The sequence below is a fragment of the Bos taurus genome, chromosome 1, assembly GCF_002263795.3.
Source record: "Bos taurus isolate L1 Dominette 01449 registration number 42190680 breed Hereford chromosome 1, ARS-UCD2.0, whole genome shotgun sequence".
In the NCBI taxonomy this organism is placed as follows: Eukaryota; Metazoa; Chordata; class Mammalia; order Artiodactyla; family Bovidae; genus Bos; species Bos taurus.
In genome coordinates, this window is record NC_037328.1 from 71,501,325 (window position 1) to 71,523,952 (window position 22,628).

General features: G+C 38.4%; 1 protein-coding gene across 16 annotated transcripts in view; it reads right to left on the reverse strand.

Moving 5' to 3' along the window:
• Window positions 1-10,023: 10,023 nt before the first annotated feature.
• The window catches only part of DLG1 (discs large MAGUK scaffold protein 1), a 270,955-nt gene continuing 258,350 nt past the window's right edge, over window positions 10,024-22,628 (reverse strand). For all 16 annotated transcript variants that reach the window (XM_024994948.2, XM_059888069.1, XM_024994955.2 and 13 more), the window contains 3 exons: window positions 19,140-19,249; window positions 13,071-13,162; window positions 10,024-11,875 (listed from right to left, as the gene is read on the reverse strand). In XM_024994948.2, the coding sequence (XP_024850716.1) occupies window positions 11,769-11,875; window positions 13,071-13,162; window positions 19,140-19,249 (309 nt within the window). In that variant the 3' untranslated portion in view covers window positions 10,024-11,768. The remainder of the gene's footprint in view (window positions 11,876-13,070; window positions 13,163-19,139; window positions 19,250-22,628) is intronic.

Sequence of the window (22,628 nt, forward strand, 5' to 3'; positions counted from 1 at the left end):
GGATGGGAAGGAGAGTAAAGACGGGGAAGAAGAGGAAGCAGAAAAGACAAAGACGGGGATGAGAGGAGGAAGAGAGTGAAGAAGGTGAGGGACAAAAGAGTGGGTTGTCTGTCTGTCTAGGCCAGTGGTTCTCAAAGTGTGGTCCCCAAATCAACAGCAGCAGCATCACTTGGGAACCTGTTAGCTATGCAGATTCTCAGGCCCACATCCAACTCACTGAATCAAAAACTCTAGGGGTAGACAATCAACAATCTATGTTTTAGATTCTGGTGCACAGCAGGGTTTAAGAAGCACTGCTCTCAGTAGACTGGAATTGTAGTTCTCCATGTATACTGACGGCATGAGGAACGGAAAAATGGTTACTCAGTGATCTAACAGAAATGGTTACTCAGTGATCTACCTCCATTTATAGCCTCATCATTGGTCATCACCCCCCCGGCCCCCCCAGCCATGAGTACCCAGGAATGAGACCCTCCCTGTCTTGGGTAGAGGACAAGAATACTCTGTGAGAGAGAAGGAACCTTGTCAGTCCCCAAGTTTGCTCTGCTCCCTGGGGAAGGGAGCCTTGGCTTTTCTGATTGGATCATGAAGCTGTTACTTATCACACCCTGAGATAATCAGTGGAAATCACATGGGCTGGGCTTCAGGAGACCTTATCTCTTGTTATCACTGACTCACTGTGTGATCTCGGCAAGTTCATTCTCTCTGGGCTTGCTTCCCCTGTAAAAGGCAGGTCATGATGACCCTGACATCCTGACATCTCCAGAGCTGTCTGCTCTGGAGAATCTGAGGGGAGAACGTTTGGTGGGAGCTGCTTCTTCATCCCCAGCTGGATCCATCAGGAGGATGGGTACCTCTAATTCACACAGAGATGGCAGGTAACCCTGGAAGGGGGGCTATAGCTTGTCCTAGGAGAGGGAATAGGTGTTCTTAGCAAGCCTCACTCCGTGAGGATGAAAAGGCTCACTTTATCACACTCCAGGAGCAACCAGAAGTTCCTGACAGGATTTGTGTTCATTACATTATTCCTTTAGTAAAACTCCAAGTGACACTGATAAGGTGTCAAACACCTATAAGCTAAGAGCTTGGGTGAGCTCTTTCATAATGGGTTCTTTTCCTGTCTCTTAGGAGTCATTCCTCAACTGTGGTGCATCAGGGAACTAGCTGTTGGTGGGCTCCTGGGCCTTCTACCTCAGGCCCATTTGCCTGACCTTAGCATGGACATTGCTTAGCATTGATGCTGCTGTGTAATGGGGAACTCTGCCAGGGCTTGAACCTGGATGCTATTTCTGGGGTGCAGACATATCTGAGTGAATCAGAGGAATGGGTGGGATGCGATGAGAGTAATGTAACCCAGGAATAGCCTTATGGAGGAGCAGAGGCACTGGGCATAGCTGGTTCCCACTCTGGACTTACACTGGGGTTAGAGGGAGAGGATAAAAACAATAAGAACTGGCTTTACAAACACTTATGTAAGATGTTGGGGCCAAAGCAACAGTGCTTTGGGGCTTCCTGACCTTATTTCATAACATGAGATACAGAGAGCCCTTTTCTACCAGAGACACAGCTCTGGTTCTCCAAGGATTCAGGAGCTTGCTTGTAAGGAGCCAATGCTGCTGGATGGAACACACCAAAGGTAGACTCTGGGGACTCAGAAGAGAGGGCCTTTGACAGGGAGCAGAGAACCTGTATGGGCAGATGGGGGTTAATGAGACAGCAAAACGTGAACAATTCTTTTACCCAGAATATTAGGAAAATTAAAATTTTTTTCAACAAACCATAATTTGTATTTTTCTAAGAGTTTTCATGTCTATGACTAGGAAAAAGTCCACTTTATTCTGGATAGTTGAAAGGGCTACTATGCACAGAGAAATCAGGCATGGTGAACACTTACAGAGGTAAATGTGTCATCAAAGGATATTCTTATTTCTTATATCACTCCCTAAGAGTTGCTGTTTAACACATCTGGATTTGTATATTGAGATCAATGGTAGGCATATTAAGCAAATTTTGTGAATAAAAGCTTTTGCTTCTCTAAAAGTATTTACCCTATGAAACTGGACTTAGAAGAAGCCTCTTGGAAGAAAAGCTATGACCAACCTAGGCAGCATATTAAGGTCCATCTAGTCAAAGCTATGGTTTCTCCGGTAGTCATGTATGGATGTGAGAGTTGGACTATAAAGAAAGCTGAGCGCTGAAGAATTGATGCTTTTGAACTGTGGTGTTGGAGAAGACTTTTGAGAGTCCCTTGGACTGCAAGGAGATCCAACCAGTCCATCCTAAAGGAAATCAGTCCTGAATATTCATTGGAAGGACTGATGCTGAAGCTGAAACTCCAATACTTTGGCCACCTGATGCGAAGAGCCAACTCATTAGAAAAGACCCTGATGCTGGGCAAGACTGAAGGCGGGAGGAGAAGGGGATGACAGAGGATGAGATAGTTGGATTGCATCACGAACTTGATGGACATGAATTTGAGCAAGCTCCTGGAGTTGGTAATGGACAGGGAAGGCTGGCATTCTGCAGTCCATAGCGTCGCAAAGAGTTGGACACAACTTGAGCAACTGAACTGACTGTATTTGGGCTACATGATACCTTATGTGTAACCTTTTCAAAGGCAGATTCTCTCATCACAGGGCCTTGAATGGGAGGATGATTTCTAAGTGTGAGCTATTAGGTTTGAGGATATTACTACCATTGTTAAGGTCTCTTTTACTGTTGGAGGGAGGAGGCTGAGAAGAGCCACAGAAACTGGGAGTAGATCCCCAGAAGTTTTGTCTAAGCCATTTCAATGGCATGGCAAGGGCTAAGGCTTGACCAGGAGGCTGAACTCCACAAGGGCCTGAGTGTTACCTTGTCTGCCACCATTCCCAATGTCCAGCACCGTGCCTGGGATAAGCAGGCATTCAATAAACATTATTTAAGTGAAAAGTGGACAGTGTGTCTCAAGATATTTGGCTAAGAAAGGAAGAGAAGAGAGGTTGTTTTCAGGAGATTCAGGGTCAAGGGAAAGTTTCATAGGATAGGAGAGAGTTGATCATATAGTCAGAGCACAAGTAGCCCATGCAGGAAGGAAAATAATGATACAGAAAAAGAGGATGATGGAAGAAGATGGAAGGAATAAGATTAGGAAGACAAGCAGAGTGATCTTGAAAAGAGAAATTCTTCTTCCTTGGAGATGGGTAAAATTAGGGGTAGGAGACCACCTGAGTCAGACCTGCATTCAAGGGTAAGTCTCTCATCCTGGAGCTCAGTTTAATTATCAAACCACAAAAGTTTGTTTCCCCTTGAAAATTCTCCTTGCAGTCCAGACTTTAAAATTTAGAAGATTAAAATGCTCCAAGATTAATTCTGGAGATACAGCTTTAAAAACTATTAATAAATCTCTATTTCATTGAATAGATTTAATCTGAATGGAAACCAGTATAAAAGGAAGCTAAAAAGCAAAGAAATAAAATCCAACAATATTGTATTTGGCTCTGTCAATAAGACTTTCAGAAAAATTCATATCCAGCTACTTAACGATATTTCAGATGACTTATTATGAAAACGTATGCACAGGAAGACAAAATTGATACAAAAAGAGAAAAGTCACACAGCATGTTCAGGAAGGGAGATTGTTATTCCAGGAACAGAAAAGGAAAGCGCTATAATTAAACACAAAAATTTAGCTAATTTAGAGATTTATTGTCAGATCTTTTTATCCACTCTCATTTATTCTCTATGTTCCCAACTCTTATCAATTTGCAAATGAAAACACAGCCAACACTTTATACAAGGCTATTTTTAGCCCATTAAAAACCATAGCAGTGAAGATGACCATGCTGTTGAGAGGCCTGCAGTCTCTGGACAAGTAGAGGAGCTGTGTGCCCTGATCACCTGCCCCAGACACTTAGGGGGACAGAGGAATACAAGGTGAACCCAGCTCATCTGCAAAGGCAGCCCAGAGAGCACGTGCTCAGTATTAAGTGGACACCCAGTAAGTACTGCAGGATTTCGGGCATCGAGGACTGTAACTGGGAAGGCTTCTGCAGGAGGGACTCAGGGGGTCCTTGAAGAAAGGTGGAGCCTTGGTCAGGGGACCTGGGTAGGGAGGATTCAGCAATTAGCATAGTAGGAATCTGCATGATCACCAGTCTCAAGACAAGCACTGCAGAGGCTGTGTGACTAAGGGTGACTGGGGAGGTAGATGATTTATCGGCCACAAATTACGTTCCAGGAACTATACAGGTACATGGATTCGTGTGTGTTTAGTCCCCATGAAGGTCATTGAAGAGATGCATGATCCAAGTTGCATTTTAAGAAAAGGCATCTGGTGGATTAGCAAGGCAGGGATCAGAAGTTGGGCAAGGATTTAAGGGGCTACTGCAATAATCCAGGCCTGGGGGTGAGACTGGGTTAAGGTCCTGGATTAGAGTGATAACAGTGGAAATGACAGCAAGGAAAATATGCTTAGGAAGAATCAATAGTATCTAGTGACTAGATATTTGAGGAAGAGAATGTGATGGAGAGAATATTCCATTAAGTTCAGCTATGATTAGCCAAAGGTAGAAAAATAGTTAAAAGGTTAGTATAGCTTTTTTCCTCGTAAGGAAGCAGTCAGGAATGTCAGATAAACTAAATCTGAACCAAGCACTGAACTTTCAGAGAAAGAAATGGATCTATCATCGAAAGGTATCTTTAGTCTTAAATACCACTAGGGAAGTAGATATTTTTGATTAAATGACTCTCACAAGATTTAGAAAACCTTTTGGTAGAGATTTATAGTGTGGAACATATGGACCTTCCTCTTGTTTTTAGCCCTCCCATCTGTGAGGTAAATGAACCTAATTTTAGACATCCTAAAGAAAGATTACATCACTTGTTCTAGTCTTTACTTCCACCAGAAAATTCACTGTACCTTGTTTCACATGCTAATTGCTTTGTGCACTGACTTCTGTATAGTTAAAAAAGATTATTCTACTGTAGTTAAAAACTGTCCAAATGAAATTTGTCATTAACATCTGAGTAGCAGAAGTAGGGGTGGTTATGTACTCAAATACTTTGAGTGAAGACCAGGTAGTTCTTAAGCTTTAGTCTATAACCAGTTTAAAGGCATGACCTTTTTTTTTTTTTTTGAAAACACATGAGAAATCAAGTCATGTTGTGATAATAGAAAAGGCCACAAGATGAGTGTTCCATCTATATGCAAGATGGTTGAGAGTCAAACCAATCAACCAGGAGGCCAACTCTGGTTCAGATTCCTTGAGTACGTAGCACTAAAATTAGATTTCTGTTCATCACATAATATTAGTAGTATTTAAGATTGAGAGAGGTTACGTCTAAATAAAATTGATAGTTAATAATTAAAAAGAAAAAACAGTCTGTGGGTGTTCAACAAACTAGATTTTCTTAAAAGGTTAGGTAGGGCTGTCTCTTCACAGACTGTTTTCTAAATTATAAGGCTATCAATTTCATGTCTGACAAATAGTTGTTTTCATTTGTTGCTCATATGACTCTCTTATTTACTACTGTCCTAAATAAACTATAGTTTCCTTAGGAAACTAACTGAGAATCTGGCACCAGTAACTGGCACATCTAGCTACTGGATCATCTGAGTGTTATTCCTGGGAACCTGAAATTCTACAAGTCCTAAATTGCTTATTCTAGCAGTCTCCTACTTTAGGCACAATTCTGTTCTGTAAACAGGCTCTTGGGATCTATTACTCTGCATTTAAAGTTTGTTTTAGGATGACAGGCTCCTGTGCAACTGCCAAAATGCGTGATGCTCACAGTAGAGATAAAGGTGGGCCTGGGGAGGGCCTGCCATGTCTGTCAGATCAGACCCATTTCCGGCTTTGCTCCTAGTTCCTGCAGGCTTATGGCTGTAATGAAGTACAAAAGCATAGCCGGGAAAACTGGAAACAATCCCAGATCTCTTCAGTGACTGGAAAAACGAACTGTAGTACATTCATAAACGGACTACGATTCAGTAATGAAAATTAGCAAACTTGATACCTGCTGCAACAGGGATGAACCTTGGATGTATTTTGATTTAAGTGAATGAAGCCACACCCTAAATGCTACATATGTGATACGATTCCATTTATATGACATTCTGAGGAAGGTAAAACTAGACAGTTACTAAGAAAAGATTGGTGGTTATCAGAAGTTGGGTCTGGAGGAAGTATTGACTACATAAGAGCAAGAATGAGGGATTTTGGAGATAATGGAAGTGTTCTGTATTTCTGTCAGAGTGGTTACATGACTCTATGCACATATCAACACTCACAGAATGTACACCATTCTACTGTGCATAACTGAAAGATAAATACAATAAGAAAGTTAGGATAGTGGCTTCTTTGCAGTAAGAAGTAGTGACTGGGAGTGAGCTGAGGGGGTGGCAGTGCCTGGGGTGCTGGTCATGTTCTCTGAGCTTCAAGCTGGTTACATGGGAGATGTTGGTTTGTAATAATTCAATGAGGCATATGTTTCTATATATTATAATTCAATAAAAAGTAAACAAGAGATGGTGAGACAGAATTCCAACCTTCACTGTCCCCTGGTCTCCTTCCCCTAATTCTTCCCATTATCTATATACTACCACTTTAGGTAACAGAAGCCACCAGAAAAACTCTAGTGTGAAATTCTCCCTGGTAAGGTTTTGGTACTTGTTCCTAAAAGTCTTGACAACCAATTCTGTTCACAGTGCTGTCTGGCAGACCAAGGTTTGTTTTGCCAGTTCTCAGGTAACTGTATTTGAGGGTGGAATGCAGAAAGAGCTGGTAGTAGTAGGAGGTGAATGAGAAACTAGTCAATGAGTAGTAGTCATTGTTTTATTCTTAAATTGAAAGAAAATGTACCTTATCAGGGCAATTTAAGGCTTTCCAGACATGTATCTCAAAAATTAATATTTTTTACATATTTTGCTATAACTGTAGGGTCTAACACTGCAGAGACGTCTGAGAATGGGTTACGAAATCTTGATGCCTTCCAGTTCCATGTTTGAGTTACCATAGGTCACAGTCACAGCATCTCTGACAAAAAGGTGGGAATCCTTAGAAGAAGATGAGTAAACATGATTATGTTGTTATTCAGTTGCTTGGTTGAGTCTCTTTGCGACCCCATGGACTGCAGCAAAACAGGCGTCCCTGTCCTTCACCATCTCCCAGAGCTTACTCAAACTCATGTCCATTGAGTTGGTGATGCCATCCAACCATCTCATCCTCTGTCATCCCCTTCTCCTCCTGCCCTCAATCTTTCCCAGCATCAGGGTCTTTTCTAATGAGTCGGCTCTTCGCATCAGGTGGCCAAAGTATTGGAGTTTCAACTTTAGCATCAGTCCTTCCAATGAATATTCAGGACTGATTTCCTTTAGGATTGACTGGTTTGATCTCCTTGCAGTCCAAAGGGCTCTCAAGAGTCTTCTCCAACACCACAGTTCAAAAGTATCAATTCTTTGGCACTCAGTCTTCTTTATGGTCTGACTCTCACATCCATATGTGACTACTGGGAAAACTATAGCTTTGATTAGACAGACCTTTTTTGGCAAAATAATGTCTGTTTTTTAATATGCCATCTAGGTTGGTCACAGCTTTTCTTCCAAGGTGCAAGCATCTTTTAATTTCATGGCTGCAGTCACCAATCTGCAGTGATTTTGGAGCCCAAGAAAATAAAGTCTGTCACAGAGACTGACTAAAATGAAAATAATTTTGTAACTAAAAGTCTGTCAGAATTTATAGGGATGTAGAATGGGGGACCATGTTCTTCTTTCTCAGTCTTCTGCACCATAAACACACTCCAGAGCAAGGGAAAGAACAGACATTGAGAGTCAAGTATCAGATGCTGTAATAAGTGCTTTTTACACACTGCTTTATTTAACCCTTACTAACAACCCTGCAAAGAAGTCAATCACATCTCACTTAAAATATAGCAAAATGAGGGCTCAAGTTAATCTTTATACAAAGGGAATTGGAACAAATCCAGGCTTCTAATTCCAAGGAAAAGGGAATTGATTTTAAAGGGCCCCCTTTATTTGTAATCTTACTGATTCTCAAAATATCTCCATTTTACAGATAAGTAAACACAAAGAGGGATGAGATGACTTGCCCAACTAATGTTATATAACCAGTAAGTGGCAAAGCTGTCGTTCAAGTCAAGCTGTGATTCCATAGCCCACATTCTTCACATTATAGTCTTCTGCTGCCAAAGCCAATGATAGCTATCCTGTGCAATTCTGGAGTGAGATAAACAGAGTCTTCAATATTGGACTAAACTATCTAAACTTGGGTCAGAAAAGTGAAATTTGTGTTCTGATATCTTTTAAATTCATACACCTCAATAAAATCTCAAGCTCACAGATACTTTCTTTTAATCAGTAATTCAAAATTTGAGGGACTGAATAGCCCACTTAATTAAGTTCTCAACAAGGGGAAGAAAAGGACCTGGAATGGGAGAAAAACAACTGTTTCAGGAGCCAAGAGCTGCAGGCTCTAATCCTGGCTCCGTCCCTGGCTGCAGCACAACTTTGATTAAGACACAGGGATCTCTGGCTTCTGTTTCACTACCTGTAAATCAAGAGTATTCAAGGCAGAATCTCAGAATGTAACTGTTTAGTACTTTGGAAAACAAAATTTCCACACCAGTAAAGTCCCCAAATTGCCGTGTTTGGAGTTTAAGACTGCAGTGGTTCAGCAGGTGTGTGCTGACCAGTGCTTTCTGCCTGAAGCTCACTCCATCATTTTTTGAAGAGCCCTGCAGAGATATCGAATAGCAAAGCAACCAGAGACATGTAGTCATATTTAAGAGGTACTTTTATTTTTGCCAAATTAATGGTATTAAGGTGCATACTGGGCTACCAAAGTGGTGTAGTGGTAAAGAATCTGCCTGCCAATGGAGGAGACACAAGAGACGTGAATTCGATCCCGGGGTCGGGAAAATCCCCTGGAATAGGAAATGGCAACCCGCTCCAGTATTCTTGCCTGGGAAATCCCATGGACAGAGGAGCCTGGTGGGTTACAGTTGCTGGGGTCGCAAAGAGTCAGACATGACTGAGCAACTGAGAACAGCATAAGGAACATAATATAAATATGGAATATTTCATAAAACTTTCAAAATAGTAGTATTCCCTGTGTGTTCAAATAGTGGACTTTCCCCCTAATGAATAGTGTTCCATTTTTAATCCTAAAGAGGTTCTTTGCCAATTTGACAGTGCTAGGCTTACTTGTTTGCCAGAAATAGTCCTTTCAGCTGTGATGGGAATGCCGTATTCTGTGTGTCTGTCCTTACTGTGCGACTCTGGGCAAGGACCTTCATCTAAGTCTATCTTTATCTTTAAAGAGACAATAATATCACATAATTTAAGTTATAGTGCCTTACACAGTAGGGGCTGAAAAATGAGGCAGCCTAGTTTATCAGGAAAAAACCCGCAGCAGAGAAACTTTGATACGGATACCCAGCACTGCCATTTACTAGCTAAGTAAGCTTGGCAAAGTGATTCTGCTTAAGCCTTAGAGTGGAGCCAGTAACTTGTATCTTCTTTTAAAAAATTAAATGATACTATACTAAAGTGGCTGTTGCACAGCAGTACTAAGCAACTGGTACTTTTATTAATAATTCTATACCATCTAGAAAGGTGCACACAAGTTAGTATCCTCTTCCCCCCAAAAAATCACTTAATGAGGACATTCAGAAAGCAATACATTTAACACATAAATGGCATCATTTTATAACCTCCTGATAGTTTACATTCAACCAGTAAATGCTGCAAAATGGCCTAGGCTGGGTCCTGCTATAAGATGATTTCTGGGGTCTGGAGATCAAATGACAACAGCAGTCTTCGGATATATTTATGTTTGGTAACAACTTACTATATTCAGCATGTAACACCTATGGTATATATTTCAATGTGTTAACATATTCAATTCCAAAATCTACCTAACAATCCTTGAATTCTGTTTACAAATTATGTGATGCCCCAAATTTTCCCCAAAATGCTAGCTTGTAAAATAATTTTTTCTTTTGTAATACAAGACACATTTAACATACAGATTTTACAATAAAGTTTATTAGCTGTTCTCCTCTTTCTCATAAATGGAATGGATAACGTCAATAATTCTTTACAAACCAGTATGCATTTAAGAAACTGTAATGAGGAGGCTGTCAAAAACACATATTCAATAAACAACTCCAAAAAAAGCCATGGGAAGCCAAACAGTATTACAAAAGACCAGAGAAACTGATTTCTGAAATTGTTATCTACTTTTCACTAAAATTTCTTAATTGCTCACCATGAAGATCTGTGCAACTCTACGGCAGAGCAGCTACAAGAGATGAAAGGTGTGCAGTCTGAGGGGAAAACACTCATACACATGAGGCTTTTGCCTATGAATAAAGAAGAACTGGAAAGAGGCGGAGACCAAATCCAAAACCAATGACAGAACAACAGTAACAACGAAAAATCACCCCCCTGAAAAAACACCCCCACAAAAAACCAACCAGGAACCATCTGAAAACTTTTATAGAAAAGAGGAGAACATGCCCATGTTTTTACTTATAACCTAATTTCCCTAAAGGTTTCTTTCCATACCACCATACTCTCATTTTCACTTCACATGATTAAGGAAGATAAAGTCTAATCAATTAATATTTAATTTAAAAACCAAACAAAAAGAGTAGGTGGCTAAAGAAAAAATATATTTTAAATATACATATATATGTTTGTGTGTGTGTGTGCAACTATGTAAAGAAAATAATTCCCATAGTTACAGAGTTTAAAGAAAGTTTTATATATATTTATATATATATATTTTATTATAACAAAATAGTCAGTTATTGTGGGTAAAATATTCATTAAAATCTGACCTCTAAGAATGCATTTAAAGTTTTAGACTACTTACTGGACTTCTTTCCCACTGCCATAATGAATACTACATCACCACTGTAATGTCTGTTTTGTATTTATGTCCATGAAATCTTCTCAACCTTATGTGTAAAAGGTGAGCTCCCCAAGCACCTAAACATGGCCTCAATTCAGAAAATGTGATGATCATTATGTATGAACAACTTTTGTAGGACACTATAAATAGTGTTGCACAAGTAGATTAAAAACATTTAAACACTGTTATTCCTAGCAAATCTACTGGGAGGAAAAAAAACAAACTTCAAATAATAAAAGACTTTAAGAAGAACGCTTATGAAAAATGAATATTCCTTGTGAAATTATTAGTTAACTCATATTAATTTTGAAATTAAGAGACATATATTTTTGTTATTTATCTGTATGAAATATTTGCTTTGATAACAGAGTCAATTGAGAAAAGGACTTGAGAGTTAACATATTGGCCAAACCATGCTATTAAAGTTAAGCGTGCATTGTTGCTCAAAATTCACTAAATCATTGATTAAAACCACTTTTCTTTCATTTATATTGAAATTTGGAAAGAATGTATATAAAGCTTTTCTGAAAATCTCTTAAAGTTACTTTCCCTTAAACATTAAGGAATTTTACCACAATTACCCCGTCTCCTGAAATCCTATTAATAGCTGGTCAGGCCATTCCATCTTCAGCTGTGAAAAATGGCCACAAACCAACAGTGACATGAAATAATACCGATAGTACAACTTGAGGGAGACACTAAGACATCAAAAATAAGTGCAACTGCAGACCATGATGAGTGGGATATGATTCAACAAGAAAGAAGTAATGAAGACAGACTCAAGAAGGAAAGGACAAAGAAGTGTTGCAGAAAATGAGACTGTGGAAAAGAGAAATAGAGAAATATCAGTCCTCATAACTTTTCTTTTGCTGGAACCCAAATGTAAGGACCAGACTGTTCTTCTATGATCTGCTTCACTTGGTTGTAAATGTCTTCCAGCGTATCTCCCTGCACAATAGCTGTAATGATAGAATCAGAAACCTCCATTAATTGCTTATCTTCACCATTACAATTATTTGTAAAATAACCAGAATCACTTATTCAGGAAGAAATACTATTTATGTATTGTTTAACTAGTAAAAAGCTCATTTTATTAATTTTCCTATTCGTAAAATGGAAAACATTTTATTTCAAAAGTTTATCAAAAAGCAAGACTTGGTGATTTTTACTTTGTACAATTGGGAAATAGACACTGAAGTAATTAGAGGCAAAAGAACAGCTATCTGCAACTTACTCTTAAATGTTTCATAAAAAAGTATAAATGTGGTAAAATGTTAGCGGTGGTGGAATATGAGTATATGTAAGTGCTGGTACTATTCTTGTGATTTTTCTGTTAAGTCTGAAATTATTAAAAAATCCTTAACAAAAAAATACTTGGGTTAAAATTCCATGATACTTAATGGTACTTATTAATAATATGAACACAAAATATAAGTTAATCATTATTTCAAGCAAATAATTAACAACAAAAACCTACCCAAAGATACCTAAGGAATAACTTGAATAAAATTTGGGAATTGAATTTGGCAACTGCTCTCTACTCTTCTCTTTCTAAACAAATATCTTAAAAATGGATCAAAATTTATACAGGATAAGAGAAAAATCAGTATTGTAAGAAGAAATCAACTCTGAATGTTTCCCTCTGGTCAGTATGAGTTATTCCTATACATGCTGTCCTTATCAACAACCTGCTGCTGCTGCTGCTAAGTCGCGTCCGACTCTGTGTGACTCCATAGACAGAAGCCCACCAGGCTCCCCCGTCCCTGGGATTCTCCAGGCAAGAATACTGGAGTGGGTTGCCATTTCCTTCTCCAATGCATGAAAGTGAAAAGTGAAAGGGAAGTCGCTCAGTCGTGCCCGACTCTTCGCAACCCCATGGACGACAGCCTATCAGGCTCCTCTATCCATGGGATTTTCCAGGCAAGAGTACTGGAGTGGGGTGCCATTGCCTTCTCCGTATCAACAACCTAAGATACACTAGTTTTCAAGATTCTTCATCACTACAACCTAGATTAGATGAATTATTCTGAAAATGATAGCACTTATTATTACTACTGGTAACTGTGGACATAGTTCAAAATTTATTTCAATGAGTCAATTCTTATGGCCCCAAAGCAAAATTCTAACATACAAACATCTATACATAATGCCAACCTGTGAAATGTTCAGTAAATTCTTGTTCCAGTTTCATGGCTCTCTCAAATGTCTTTCTGGCTTGTTCTTCTGTCAGACGCTTATTCATTTCCCTAGGCAAATAAATTTAGAAATTAATAATTACATTGTAATACTTCTGAAAAAGGGTGACAAAGGAGAGAAGACATATATAAAATCATGAAAAGCTGAGACCTGTTGAGAAATGTAATGTAATTGCAAACTGTATTCGGTCACTGACCATGTAGCTTTGTATCTGGAATGACAGAAGGGTTTCAACACTTTCTTACATTAGTTCGGGACAGCCAAAAAAACCCAAACATTAATTTGTCAGTTTTGACTGTGATGAAAATCTCATATTAAAATATGACTTACAGATCTACTTACCAATTTATAAGGTAGTAAAGGGGATACATGAACACATTAAATAATACCATGAGAAGGCAATCAGCAAAATAGTCTGGGTCAAACTGCTGAGTAAGTGAGTTGGTTTCTTCAACAAAGAAACAGAAAAAATGAAAAGATGGGAGGGAGAATCTGTAGATCAAAAGACTTAACAAACTGTCATGAATAGACTTTGTTTGGAACTTGATTCAAACAAACTGAAAAAACATAAACTTAAGAAACAAGAAAATATGATCTGATGCTATCAAGGAACTACTGTTTCAGTATGACATCACAGTGATTTTTTTTTTTAAGTACAAAATAATTTATTATAGCATTATATAGGTTGGCATTATTTTACAGTGAATTCTTTTCTCTCAACAATTATGAATCTAAATATACACTTAGCGTGAAGGAAAATAATTTTAGTTAGAACAGTTTCTCTAAATAAAATCTCTTTTGAATTTATATTTGTCTCAAAAGGAAGTATTAATGTTACAGACATATTTATATGGTTCTGAAAAAAACATATTCAATGATACTATTACTGTTTTCTGTACAAGATAGAACAAAAGCTGCTGCTGCTGCTGCTAAGTCGCTTCCGACTCTGCGACCCCATAGACGGCAGCCCACCAGGCTCCCCTGTCACTGGGATTCTCCAGGCAAGAACACTGGAGTGGGTTGCCATTTCCTTATCCACACAGTGATGTTTTTAACAAGAAATTTTATCTTTCAAATACATATAAAGATGTAAGGATGAAATCATACAATGTCTGGGATTTGTTTCAAAATAATCTGGAGTGGAGGGTTAAGGAGGTGTTGGGATAGATAAACAAGATTAGTTGTAGGTGATAATTATATTACAGCTGGATGATGGATATATGAAAGTTTGTTCCCAACTTGAGAGAAAGCTTTCAGTGTTTCACCTTCAAATATGACATCTGCTTTGATATTCTGTAGATAAACTTTCATCAGATTATGGCACCCCACTCCAGTACTCTTGCCTGAAAAAATCCCATGGACAGAGGAGCCTGGTAGGCTGCAGTCCACGGGGTCTCGAAGAGTCGGACACGACTGAGCGACTTCACTTTTACTTTTGATATTCTGTAGATGACTTTCATCAGATTAAGGAAAATTCCCTTTTATTCATAGTTTACAAAATGGTTTTGTCATGAATAAATGTTAATTTTACCAAATGCTTTTTTTACATTAAAATGACCTTTTACTAAAATCTTTTTTTGGGGGGGGGGCTCGGAATGTGCTGTGCAGCTTGTGGGATCTTAATTCCCCAGCCAGGGACTGAAACTGAACCTGGGTCACCACAGGAAATCACCAAGTCCTAATCACTAGACTACCAGGAGAATTCCTGTAAAATTGTTAATGTGGTACACTCCACTGACTTTTTAAAAAACTGAAGTATTGCTGATTTAAAATGCTCTTAGTTTTAGGTGCAAAGTGATTCTGTTTTATCTATATGTGTACATATATTCTTTTCATATATATATTATAAATACTTTTTCAGATTCTTTTCCATTTTATGTTATTACAAGATACTAAATATAGTTCTCTGTGCTGTATAGTAGGTCCCTGGTGTTTACCTATTTTATATATAGTAGCGTGTACCTCGGAGAAGGCAATGGCATCCCACTCCAGTACTCTTGCCTGGAAAATCCCATGGATGGAGGAGCCTGGTAGGCTGCAGTCCATGGGGTTGCTAGGAGTCGGACACAACTGGGTGACTTCACTTTCACTTTTCACTTTCGTGCACTGGAGGAGGAAATGGCAACCCACTCCAGTGTTCTTGCCTGGAGATTCCCAGGGACGGTGGGGCCTGGTGGGCTGCAGTCTGTGGGGTCGTACAGAGTCGGACATGACTGAAGCGACTTAGCAGTAGCAACAGCAGCGTGTACCTATTAATCCTTCAATTCCTAATTCATTTTTCCATCTCCCCTTTGGTAATAATCATGTTTGTTTTCTACAATACACTGATTTTTTAAAATTACTTTAAAAATTGTGGTAAAGGGGCTTCTCTGGTGGTTCAGATGATAAAGAATCCACCTGCAATGCAGGAGACCCACGTTGGATCTCTGGGTCCAATATCATATGGTCATCTGATTTTTAGTATGTTGAGAAAGTCCCATACTATTTTCTACAGCAGCTGTACCATTTTATATTCCCACCTACACAAGAGTTCGTTTTCCCACACCCTTGGCAGCATGTATTTTCTGCCTTTTGACGGTAGCCATGGTAATTGGTGTGAGGTGGTGCGTCACTGTAGTTTTGATTTGTATTTCCCTACTGATTAGTGATGCCAGGCACCTTTTAATGTGCTTACTGGCCATTTGTTTATCTCTCCTCTTTGGAGAAATGAATCTATTCAAGTCCTATCCCCATTTTTGAATTGAGTTTTATGTTGTTGTTGAGTTTTAGTTTTCTATATATTGTGGATTTTAATCTGTTATCAGATCTATGATTTACAAATATTTTCTCCCATTCTATGGATTACCTTTTTATTCTGTGGGTAGTGTCTTTTGATATAAAAAGCTTTAAGCAGTCACAAAGTCTAACCTAATCTCCCTTTTTTCTTTTGTTACCTGTGTCTTTGGTGTCATATCTAAGAAATCACTGCCAAATCCAATGTTGTGAAGCTTCTGTCCTATGTTTCATTCTAAGAGTTTTACTGTCTTATGTTTAGGGCCTTGATCCATTTTTAGCTGACTTTTGTATGTAGTGTTAGGTAAGGGTCCACCTTCATTCTTTTGCATGTGGATACGAAGCTTTCGTGGCATCATCTGTTAAACAGACTATCCTTTCCATTTTTTTAAAAAGATTTTTGTTTGACATGGACCATTTTTAAAGTATTTACTGAATTTGTTACAATACTGCTTCTGTTTTATGTTTTGGTTTTTTAGCTATAAGGCATATGGGATCTTGGTTCTACAATCAGGGATTGAACCTGCACCCCCTGCACTGGCAGATGCTGACCCCTGAACAAGGCTGGGGTTAGGGATGCCAACCCTCCACACAGTCAGCCCTCCATATACTTGGTTCCTCTGTATCCATACTTCCACATCCACACAGTCAACTGTAGGCTGAGTAGTACTGCAGTATTTACTACTGAAAGAAGACCCATGTTTAAGTAGACCCATTGGAAGGACTGATCAATAGTTTGGCCACCTGATGCAAAGAGCTGACTCATTAGAAAAGACCCTGACAGTGGGAAAGATTGAAGGCAGGTGGAGAAGGGGATGGCAGAGGAAGAGATGATTGGATGGCATCACCGACGAGATGGACATGAGTTTGAGCAGGCTCCGGGAATTGGTGAAGAACAGGGAAGCCTGGCGTGCTGTAGTCCATGGGGTGGCAATAAGTCGGACAGAACTGAACTGATGCAGTTCAAACCTGCGATGTTCAAGGATGAACTGTAGTCACATCAGAGAAATTCTGCAAGTCCCAATTGTTGTCTAGGTGGGGAGATGAATTCCTGGTGCTTCCTACTCCAGCTTCTCTCTGCCTCTATCATGGATTAATCTCAAATGTGAATCTAGCCTTGCATTCCTTAAATAAACTCAACTTGGCTGTTATATTTTATCTTATAAAAACTGCTGGATTCAATTTGCTCATATTTCGGTAAGGATTTCTGCATCTATATTCATGGTAAGACTGGTCTGTCAGTTTCATTTCTTGTGAAGTATCTGACAGATTTTGGTATTAAATTAATGCCTATAAAATTAGTTGAAGAATCTTTTTAAGACTAGTATTGCTTCCTAGTTTTTGGTAGAATTCAGTAAGTTCTCTTGGCTCAGTGTTTTATTTGTAGGAAGGCTTTCCATAATAGAGTTAAGTTCTTTAGTAATACAGGCCTAGATTCTTTTTTTCCTTTTCTATTTCTTCAGATCTTTTAAAGTGTAATTCTCTAACAGAAGACAAATATCATAAATGAGTTTTCAACAACTTACGCTTACCTGTATATCCAGTACCTAGACTGAGATAGAGCACATTACCTCGGCACCTAGGAATCTGAGTATCTTCACTCCAGTCACCAACCAACCCTCAAAGAGTAACCTCTATTTGATTTTTATAATGATTAAATTTGGGGCCATGGAATATACTTATACTTTCAGGTCTGGATTTTTGTTTCACTCAAATTATATTTATCAGATTCTTCTATACTTTTGTGTGTGGTTAGAGACTGTTCATTCCCATTAATGTAGAATATTTCATTGTGTGAATATGTTATAATTCACGTACATACGATGGGCATTTGGATAATTTCAAGTTTCTGGTTATTTAGTATAGTATTTCTGTCTAATCTAGTACTTGTCTTTGTAAACACAGGTAAACATTTCTGTTGAGTGTATATCTAGAAATGAGACTTTTGGGTCCTAAGTAATGTATATGTTCAGCTTTAGGAGATACTGTAAACAGTTTACCAATGTGGATATACCAATTTACACTCCTACTGTGCTACTCAAGGTGCAAAGCAAAGGTATAAATGTATCTTACTAATGGAGTAAAACTTTAACTTTTATGAATGTCCCTCTTTATCTCTAGTAATACTTCTAACTTGAAGTATACTTTGAAAGTAGCATAAACCAGCTTTAATTTGTGGTTTTTCCATGGTATATCCTTTTTTCCCCTTCTCTCTCAGCCTTTTCACAGACTAATAATTAAAGTCTGTCATATGACTGATGGGTTTTCCCAAATATTTCCCAAATACACTTTCCCAAAATATGACACTTTGGTATAATGAACATTTTAAGTTGAAGGAATGTGTAAATGACAGGTGCAGGAGGGACTCTCTGACCTTTCTCTGAAGCAAAAGACCCTCATGTGAGAGGTAACCTCCCTATATCTAAAGAAAAGCAGCATCCTTATCCCTGAAGACAGAGGGAAGCTGAAAGAATTTGAATGAACAAGCCTTACTAAGTTTCCACCAGGTTACTACTCTTAAGTCATATCCTCTGGTCCTATCAAATTTCCCCACCACTCTCCACTCTTCATCTAACCTAGTATAAAAGTGTTCAGGTTTAACTATTTCTTTGAGTTTTCATTTCCTTATGAAGCATCCTATGTGACCGTAAAATGTAGATTTGCACGCTTTTCTCCTGTTAATTTGTCTTTTGTTAGAGGCCCAGCTGAGAACCTAGAGGAGTAAAAGGTAAAGATATTTTTCCTTTTCTACAAAAGTAACATATAGTTATTTATTTTTCATTCTTCTGACAATTTTTGTCTTTTAATTGGACCACTTAGGCTAGCATTTAATTAATTAAACATTTGGGTTAATTTATACTATCTTACTATCTGTATATCATGTTTCTATTTGCTCATTCCCCTCTTTTAGTATTTATTTAAATTCTATTTTTTGTCCTCTATTAGATAAAGTTATATATTATTTGATTCTCTTTATCAGAGCTGCACCATCTAATTAAATAGTAGTAGATCCATGTGATTAAACTTAAAAATTCCAATGTTACTTAATACATAGTATATTAATGTTGATTATGATAGTATCGCGAGTGCTTATTTAATCCTCATGACAACCCTCTGAAGTGGATATACTATTATTATCTGCATTTTACAGACAAAGGAATTGAGATGCAAAAAGGGTAAGTAAATTTTCCAATCTAGTAAGTAACAGAGACTGGATTTGTACTTAGAGGCTGTGCCTTAGGAATTTATACTTACATGATATTTTCCATGGATTTGGGTTTAATAAAAATGGAGATTGGGTAAAGTTGTGCAATCTGTAATCTCTTTATAGCATTTCCAGACACATCAAGGATACAGTGTTTGCCCTAAAATAGAGGGGATAGAGAAGAAAAATAAGTGAACCAAGTATTTTCAATTATATCACAAGTATATTTCCTAGAAATACAAAATCTTAATTATTATGTTTGGATTCTGTTCACTTTAAGCAAATCTGTCATTTCTATTATGAAGACAATGTATAATGACTATAGATAGTTAATTTTCCATTCTCAAACATTACATTTAAAAAGGAATAAAAACGCAGTTTCCACAGACCAGTAATCTCTCAAAATGGCAACAAATATGGGGTTCCTGTCTTTTATTTTGCTGAGAAAGGGTACTAAAATATATCCTAAGGTTACCATCTTATCATAATCATTTTATAAAAGAATATATGATCAAACAAGAAGGTAAAAGCCTAAGATAAAGAAGACTTTTTAAAACTGCATATATATTACCACTATCCTATCCTATTTTTCATCTTGATGGGGAGCAGTGAAAACTTTATCACAAACTAGAACATTTGAAAACCCCAGTTCTGAATTTAAGAAACTTTCCTGACTTACTTAAATTCACTGCCAAAGGCCATTAAGGTTTTTAGTAAAGAGGAGTATTTCCATGTTAAATAGGGTCCCTGGTGGCTCAGCTGGTAAAGAATCTGCCTGCAATGCAGGAGACCCTGGTTCAATTCCTGGGTCAGGAAGATTCGCTGGAGAAGGGATAGGCTACCCACTCCAGTATTCTTGGGCTTCCCTGGTGGCTCAGCTGGTAAAGAATCTGCCCGCAATGTAGGAGACCTGGGTTCCATCCCTGGGTTGGGAAGATTCCCTGGAGAAGGGAAAGGCTACCCACTCCGGTATTCTGGCCTGGAGAATTCCATGAACTGTATAGTCCGTGGGGTTGCAGAGTAGGACATGACTTAGCAACTTTCACTAACCACATATGTTGAAGATTTTTGTCCCTTCCCTTGGCTCAGATGGTAAAGTGTCTGCCAGCAGTGTGGGAGACCCGAGTTTGATCCCTGGGTTGGGAAGATCCCGTGGAGAAGGAAATGGCAATCCACTCCAGGACTCTTGCCTGGAAAATTCCATGGACGGAGGAGCCTGGTAGGCTATAGTCCTTGGGATCGCAGAGAGTCAGACACAACTGAGCGACTTCACTTTCACTTCTAATTTATCAAACAGATTTTATTATAACATTTCCCTGGTGGCTGAGACAGTAAAGAATCCACTTGCAATGCGGGAGACCTGGGTTCAATCCCTGGATTGGGAAGATCCCCAGAAGATGAAATGGCAACCCATTCCAGTATTCTTGCCTGGAGAATCCCTGTGGACAGAGGAGCCTAGTGGGCTACAGTCCATGGGATCACAAAGAGTTGAACATGACTGAAGTGACTTAGCACTAAAATCAGGTATTCCCCCATAATGCATCTTGAAATCTAAGGGCTTGAATCCAGTTCAATGAATGGTAATTTCAATTTAGTAGGAATATTTAAAATAAAAAAAAATTAATATTGTATGAATACTTCAGACACACAGAAAAGTAAATAACAGACATACATGTACCCACCACCCACTTTTATTAAATATTAGTTTTACCTGATTGCTTAGAAATTAAAAAACTTTACACTGAAACATTAATATTACATCTTATTTGCTTTATTTTATCCCTCTCTATTTATGTATACAAATTGTAGACATAACAACTTCTTTACTCCTTACTTCCTGAACTCAATAACATCTCTTACATAACCACAGTACAATTTCAGTTGGTCATCTAGTATCGTTTACCACAAAAGGAAAAAAAAAGTTCTTGCTCTACGGCCAGTCCAGGACAACACATTGCATTTAGTTGTAATGTGTCTTTAGTCTCTGTCCAGCTGGCACAATTCTTTAGTCTCTTTCATGATCTTGATATTTCTGATAGTACTGAATATTTTTTTCAGAGAATATGCCTCAACCTGGGTTTGCCTAATGTTTCTCATCAGATGGCAGGTACACATTTTTGACAGCAACAGTACAGAAAAGATGTTGCATCTTTCTCAGTCCATCATGCTCAGTCCAGGAAGCATATGATGTCTACTAGTGATTTTAATACTTTTCTTTAGTGATGTTAATTAAAAAAATTTTTTTTAAATTTATTTCTGGTTGTGCTGGGTCTCTGTTGCTGTATGCAGGTTTTTTTTTCCTCTAGTTGTGGCGAATGGGGCTACTCTTCATAATGGTGTTTGGGCTTCTCACTACAGTGGCTTTTCTTGTTGCAGAGTACAGGCTCTACGGTGTGGGTTCAGTAGTTGTGGCATGAGGGCTTAGTTTGCTCCATGGCATGTGGGATCTTCCAATCCAAGGATCGAATACATGTCTCTTGCACTGACTGACAGATTTCTAACCACAAGACCACCAGGGAAATCCTGATGTTAATTCCGATCACTTTTTAAAGGTTTTGTCTGCCAGATTTCACCACTGTAAGATTACTATTTCCCTTTTATAATTGATAAGTATTTTGGGGAAGGATATGTTGAAATTACGTAAATATCCTGTTTCTCATCAGATAGTAATTAATTCACTCAATAATTTTAGCATACACTGGTGACTCTTGCCTTAAACAGTTATTATGGTAGTTGTCAAGAGAGATCTAACTCCATTACTCCCTCTAACTTTTATTAGTAGACATTAATAATGTAAGGTAAAGCTTCCCTTACATCCACTTATTTATTTATTCATGTATTTACTTATACCATTGTGAACTCTTAGATTCTTATTCTCTGTGTATCATTTTAATATTTTAATTTTTCCAAACTTGGCCACTGGGGACTTTACAGGTTGACTTCAGTGTCTTTCTGGAATACTTGTATCATTCTTTAAGCACTTCCTTAGTTTTTGGCATAGCAAAATGTTCTAGGCTGATCTTGTACTTTCGCAATGGAATCAGCCATAATACTAATGAGTTCTGGATCTTTTTAATGGAGGATAGTATTTAGAAAACAAGATCTGCTGCTGCTGCTGCTAAGTTGCTTCAGTTGTGTCCGACTCTGTGCGACCCCATAGACGGAAGCCCACCAGGCTCCCCCATCCCTGGGATTCTCCAGGCAAGAATACTGGAGTGGGTTGCCATTTCCTTCTCCAATGCATGAAAGTGAAAAGTGAAAGTGAAGTTGCTCAGTCGTGTCCGACTCTTAGTGACCCCATGGACTGCAGCCTACCAGGCTCCTCCATCCATGGGATTTTCCAGGCAAGAGTACTGGAGTGGGGTGCCATTGCCTTCTCCGTAAATAGTGTCATCCTGTATATATCTTTTACAACTTTATTGACTTACAATTTTGAGATTTATTAATGTGGCTACACACAATTAGTCGATATTCTAGTTTATTCACTTTAGCTGCTGCATCCTACTGCATGCATAAATAATTATTCATTCTCCTTTGCT